The 6,656-nt window shown below is 34.0% G+C and overlaps 1 protein-coding gene across 2 annotated transcripts; it reads left to right on the top strand.

The window, feature by feature from the left end:
• The first annotated feature begins 145 nt into the window (after positions 1–145).
• LOC120196479 (acidic leucine-rich nuclear phosphoprotein 32-related protein-like) lies at positions 146–3,826 on the top strand. 2 transcript variants are annotated; one of them, XM_039198283.1, is made up of 3 exons: positions 146–1,472; positions 2,682–2,936; positions 3,559–3,826. In XM_039198283.1, exons 1-2 carry the CDS (start codon positions 426–428, stop codon positions 2,934–2,936), a joined length of 1,302 nt encoding a protein of 433 aa, XP_039054214.1. In that variant the 5' UTR covers positions 146–425; the 3' UTR covers positions 3,559–3,826. The 2 variants fall into 2 exon arrangements, with proteins under 2 accessions (XP_039054214.1, XP_039054213.1); XM_039198282.1 differs by having other exon boundaries at positions 146–1,475.
• Positions 3,827–6,656: the final 2,830 nt, after the last annotated feature.

The raw sequence follows: 6,656 nt of genomic DNA, 5'->3' as shown, positions 1-6,656 counted from the left end.
CAATGGTGACGTGTCGTTTGTCAAACCTGCGCCCCAGCTCATCCTATCTCATCTATCTACATCCTTCTCGAGAACAAACAAACACACTTACCTTCAATCGCTGCCGTTTATTTCACCCACGTCAACGATCCGTGTCTTCCTCAATCCAATGGTTTACATCCCTACAATAATTTCTAGGGTTTTAAACCGTCCGAATAAATTAAAAAAGAGCATATTTTCGATCTTCGAAATCCAGGGTTAGGATTTCGTTTATGTTCATCTCAAATTTTGTAGTTTCCTTCATTTGATTTTCTTTACTAGAAATTACAGACCTTAGTATCTTCCTTTTCTAACTATCCTTTTGAGCTCATTCACGTCCTTAGGCAAGAAAGAAGCTTTCTAATCATTATCTGTTTATTTATGAGATAAAAACGGTGCGGTACTTGATGGACGAGATCTGGGAGAGAGCGGTGGAGACAGCGTTAGACGGGCAAGCGGACCACGCGACGGCTAGAATCTTGACACTTGACGGTGTGGTTAAGTGCGTTCAAGGTCGCCTCCCCTTACCGAGCCTGTTGGAAAAATTTGAGAATCTTCAACATCTTTCAATTGCCAATATTGGCGTTTCATCTCTAGAACAGTTTCCTCGTCTTCGAAATCTCCAGAAGTTAATCCTCTCAGACAACAGAATCGCCGGTGGCCTAAAATTTCTCGTTGAAGCTGGCCTTGACTCGCTCCGAGAACTTGACTTGTCTAACAATCGGATTCAATCTATTGAAAACCTTGCCCCGCTTGCCCAGCTTAAGCTTGTATCCCTTGATCTTTATGAGTGCCCGGTTACCAGAGTTAAGGATTATCGATCTAGGGTTTTTGGATTGATTAAATCGTTGAAATATTTAGATAAAATGGATGCTGAAGAGAATGAGAGGCCAGAATCTGATGACGAGGAGGAAGATGAAGATGATCCAGGGAGTGGGGAAGTTGATGGTGATGATCAGCATTACAGAAAAAGTAATGGGCATAGAGAAGGTGCGGAAGGGATTGTTGATGAGGATGAGGATGAGGAGAGTGATGCAGATGAAGAAGAGACGGAAATAGGTGGAAGAGTAAATGGGTTAAGCCATGAGGGAAATGAGTTTCGGATTGAGGAAGTAGGGAGAGCTGAAGATGATGATGGGGACGATGATTATGAGAATGGTTCAGGTGAGGAAGTCGATGATGATGAGGAGGAAGGAGATGATGTTTTGGAAGTTCAGGATATTGGGGATAATGATGAGGAAGAGGAAGAGGAAGATGACGACGAAGAGGTAGATAATGATGAAGGTGACTTTGCAGAGCCAGAGAGTACTGGACGTTTGACAAGCACAGAAGTTGAGATTGATGGGCATGAACACGGAGAAGACGGGGATGATGATGAAAATGGTGAGACCGGTGAGGAAGAGATAGGTTTTGGTGATGACGTGGAATATGAAGATGAAGAAGAGGGTGAAGAGGAGGTGAGGTTTCATATTGCTTACAATACAACCACTCATTCTTCTATTTTTCACCTTGTTTGATTTGTCTTGGTTTCCGTTTTCTGCTTGTTATGTTATGTTGTAACTTGGGTGAATTGTTTGATTGATATGGACTTTTTAGATTTCTCTCAAGGAAATAACTGGCGTGCTGCTATGTTTTGAACGATTTTGCCATTCTGCTAGCCAAGTGTTTCCAAAGTACAAGTTTTTAGTTATATATATATATATTACAAATTATGTATGTCGGTTGTTCTTACGGAAGAGCTAATGCGCATTACAATTTCTATTATTCTCTCATTCTTGTGAGTCTTTGTATGGTGAGGACAGTAAAGTAATTACCTCAATGTGTACTTGATTTGAAGTTTTAATTGAGAGCAAGTCCTTTGAAAGTGTTTGCTTTATCCTCAGGCTATTGAAATTGTGGGTTTGTCGTGAGAAGAAACTTGTTTACTTGTTCTGTCTAGGTGTGTGTGCCTGTTTTTGTAGTGACCCTGCCAGAAGAAAGTTGTAGGTTCTTTCTGAATAAATTTTTCTTTGGTTAGATTGAATGGTATTTGGAATTTTTGTCTTCTGGTTCTCTGATAATAATGTTTTAGTTCACTGAGTAGTTAATTTACAGATCAATGTCAACTTGGTTGGCAAACTTAATGTGCTATGGATTGCAGCTAAAGTACAATTTTAATTTGTTGTTTTTTGGTTCATACAGTTTTAGAGCTGATAAGTCACTTTATAGTGTCCACGGCTACTTTTTTATGAAGTTTCTGTTATTATATTTTCTAGTTATGGTGTTCTGAGTGAATTATTGATAATTTCGGAACCTTTTAGTTGATAATTTCATGTTCGTCTTAACTTCTTTTGTTTTTCTATTCTTCCATTTTACATTTTTGATCGAGTAGCTTTTTGTTGCGGATTATTTAAAGAAGCTTATTATCTTTCATTAAAAAAACATACTGGCATTCGAGCATAATTTTGTGTTGCTGCGGTAGCTTGGTTCTTGAATTTTTTTGCTACTGCTGTAATTATTAACATCTGATCTATAAACTATTGGGGTGACAATATTTTGCGTGGTTTAGGGTTTTTTTCAGTTGGCTAATTGCAGTTATATGTTGGCATCTATTTGGTGGATTTTGTGATGTTTTAAATTAATCTAATTGTTTTAAGACTAAAATTTGTTGATTGGAATGGCAGGATGATGACTATGGTGAAGGTTACCTGGTTCAACCAGTGGCGCAAGCTGAAGTACATGTTGCTGAAGGAAGCGAGATGGAGCCAGGTAATGAAGAAGAAGAAGACAATGAAGATGAAGAAGTTGAAGATGACGAGGATGTTCAGGTGCTGCCATCTACTTCTTCACAGCTTAAGAGAAAGAGAGGTGATGATGAGGAGGAGGAGGAGGAGGATGTGGAGTTTCCAAATGCAAAAGAATCAAAGAAGCATGGTTAGGTGAGTTGGATCCTATTTTGTTAACAATGCTTTAGAATAGATTGGTTGATAATAGAGTGATGGTATTGAACTGAAACAGGTGAAAGGAATTGTGTATTTGCTGATGGGTGGATACATGAATGCTTAGTTCAAAAAGTCGTTAGAGAATTTCCATTATGTTATTTTCCTTAGAAAATGTCCATTGCTTATTTGTCAATTCAAATGGCAGTTATGAAGGGTTTGTTTATATATGCTTTGGTTTGGGCTCCATCAATCAAGTGGGGGTTAACTTTCTGGCAGATTTGGATGGCATTTTTATTTCTACCATCACATGTGTCAACCTATTATTGGTGGAATTGGTTTTTTATAATTTGATGTTTATTTTTATTGATGAGTTGTATCATGTAGGCTGATGTGGCAGTTAGGCTAGTAGAATCGTATGCGCTACATTTTCCCTTTGGTTGATATATTATTTTATGATTGAACGGTTTTTATTATAATGAATGGCAAATTATAATAAAAACGGTTTTGATTATATTTTGTTTATTGAATAAAAACTTATTCAATTTAATAATTAAATATATTTAACGATAAAAATATACTGTGATTGTTTTTATCTAATGCTCACTCAAATACCATGCAGATGCACAGTGCTACCATGATGTGGAAAGAAATACCGAAAATTCAACTCGATTTTTGTCTGCCTGCATCGCCTTCGGTAAGGTGGGAGCATGTGTTATTGTTATGACATGAAGAAGAAGGCCTCTAGAAAATTGGGTGAAGTTCATATTGATACAGTGGCAGGATTGTGGGTTATGTGAATAGCCTTGTTGAGCTCTAGACTGCGGGATGAGGGGAACGCCAGGAAATTTGTTCATCTTTTATATTTTGGGTAAACTACATTTTAGTCATTGAACTATGACCATGTTTCTATCCTAGTTACTAAATAAAATTTTTTGGAGTAAGATGTTGAAAAAATTGATTAATCAGTCACCACCTGTTAAATTAGTAATCATGTGATTTCTTTTTGTTTGAGATAAAAGCATATTATGTTTTCAACAATTATATATTATATCATTCTAATCCTAGTACAGTATTTACTTTTGGCTTAAGGGGTCATTTTGCCTTTAAAATGAACCCAGATTAGTAATTTTGTTCCTATTTTTTAATTGTATTAATTTTGCCCTTAATTACAACAAATTTGTCTTTCGATCAATATTGACTATTACAATATTAACATGGTATTAACGATACTGATATGATGGCTATCATAACGACTTTTTAGGGCCAATGATGGGTTTTGGAAATGTTATAAAAAGATGGGAGTTGCTACAAATTATTTTTAAAGTAAGATTGAATCACATCAAATCATGTAATTTTAGTAAAAAATAATTTTATTAAAATATCAATTTTCATATGTGAAATTAGAAAACAGATTCGGGAATCGATTATGTGTGATGAATAATTAACACTCACACATCACCCAAAATGGTACCTAATCGATTATGCTTTGTTTTAATTTGAAAATTTGCAAGTTTGAGCTTTCATTTAATGAATGAACCTATGTTGCAATCTTTTTGAAAAAGATCAATTTATTCGGAATTAACAATGGTCACTCCGGGCATATGCGAAGATTATATCGGCACTTCGTAATAAATAAATATTATCTTAATTTTTGGAAATCATGGTATGAATTTAAAAAGAATATTAACTTATTTCTGGAATTAATGATGATCACCCCAGGCATAAGTGGAGATTATATCATTAACCCTTAATAAATTAACATTTTTTTTAATGATTTAAAAATCGATGTTATGCAATCAATCAAATAAATTATTGAACCTAATTTTAAGGGATTAAAAAAGAACCTAACCAAGAATTAAACTCTAATATTAACCTTAATAAATTTTAAATTTGATTATCAAATACTTAAAATAGCACCCCACGTAAAAGCGAGGACCATTTTAAATTACTCTCTTAATTAATCTAATTTAGGGATTAAAAAGAACTAATTCTAAAATTTAGGCCTTCATCTAAGTCAAGAGCAAATTATTTATTAAGGACCTAATTGAACTAAATCTAAAGTCAATGCTCTAATATTAATCTTAAATTAAATTTTAAAATTTTTAATTATTACTCGAACAACTAAAATAGAACCCGTAACAAAAGCGGGGACTACTTGAAATTATTCTTTAATTAATCTAAATGAGGATCTAATAAAAAAAAAGTCGACCTAATAATTTAATATAAGTCGAGAAACCTAAGTTTGAGGCTAAATTAAAGAAATAAAAATCATACATTGAATTTTTTTATTAATATGAGATAAGTAGAAGGTATTATATGTTCAAAGATATTCTTAGTGTTTTAACCTGCGATCATAAGAAATAACAACAATTCATTTATCATCGAAGTTATTGTGTTCATGCAATCAAATATTAAAATTAAAAATGAATAAATATACAACATTTAAGGTAACACGTACAAAACTCCAAAAAGATAAATAAATTAATAAATTGATATATAAGTTTTAAGATATAATGATAAAATTTTAAAAAAAAGGAAGTACAACTAAGAAAAATAAACAAAATACGAACGAAAATAAAATAGAAAAGGAATCATGCATATATTAATGGAAAAAATTAATTAAGGGCATAAAATCAAACTGGAAGGAGATAGGAATGGCAACGGGGCGGGTTCGGGCGGATTTTGCTCGCCCCGTCCCCGAACCCGAAATGAATTCCCATCCCCGATCCCGACCCGATCCCCAACGGGTTTTTTATCGGAGCACCCCGTCGGAGATATTTTTTGCCACGTCCCCGAACTTGACCCGAAATATTATACCCGAACCCGATCCCAAAAAAAACCGAGCACGAGGCGATAAATAATCAACGAAGTACGACAGAGGGTGAAGCTAAAGGCAGTTCAATGGATACTCTACCTAAAAAACGAAGATTATGGATGACATAAATAATGTCCCACTTAAATTACAATGCCATCAAGAACATTAAATGTAGAAAAATAAAAAACTAGCCATCTTCGATATTTAAAAGCAGTCTTAGAATGAAAATAATCATGAAACCAGATGCTTATAATCATGAAACCAAATGCTTCAAAGGACATAAACGAGATTAATAATAACACACTAAAAAAAGAATAACAGGACGGCACTCGAAGGCTTCAACAAAAACAAGATCAATCGAACTTTCACACACCCTAAGCAGCTTGACATGGGAAGAAACATACTGTATACTTGGTACTTACCATGTGAAGATTCAATACCAAGAATCAAATCGAGCGCATAATCATAATAAGAGACTTGGCTGCTTAACCCACAAAGATTAAAACATCTTGTATATAATTGGAAAATTAGTCTACATGATTCACAATTCAAACTACAGTCACAAATTCAAATCCAATTCTAAATAATTGTCTAAACTCCAAAATAAAACACATACATAATTAAATACAAACTTGTTCCGATATTCAAATCAGACAACGAAGATGTACCGTAATATTAAGTCAAATAAAGTCATCCAAAATCTTTGTGCTACTTTTGTCACTTTCTTTGGTAGCTTCCTAAATTGAGAAATTTATCAATAAATCAACCAAATTTTACTTTAATAATTATAAAAGCATGTTACCAAAATAGTAATGTTTTTATAAACATTATTTACCTCATCCACATCATAATCATATTCAACAGAGCGGCAATATGCCTCGGTCTCTTCCGAACAAGTTTCT

The sequence above is a fragment of the Hibiscus syriacus genome, unplaced genomic scaffold (genome assembly GCF_006381635.1).
Source record: "Hibiscus syriacus cultivar Baekdansim isolate YM2019G1 unplaced genomic scaffold, ASM638163v2 tig00117034_pilon, whole genome shotgun sequence".
Taxonomy (NCBI): Eukaryota; Viridiplantae; Streptophyta; class Magnoliopsida; order Malvales; family Malvaceae; genus Hibiscus; species Hibiscus syriacus.
Note: the sequence above shows the minus strand (reverse complement) of the source record. Positions and strands in the feature narration are given on the sequence as shown.

What these genes read in the sequence shown, in the direction of transcription:
- LOC120196479 (XM_039198282.1), top strand. Translation starts at nt 426, where the DNA reads ATGGACGAGATCTGGGAGAGAGCGGTGGAGACAGCGTTAGACGGGCAA. An exon ending in AAGAAGAGGGTGAAGAGGAG is followed by an intron (nt 1,476 to 2,681) that starts GTGAGGTTTCAT and finishes TTGGAATGGCAG; the next exon opens with GATGATGACTATGGTGAAGG.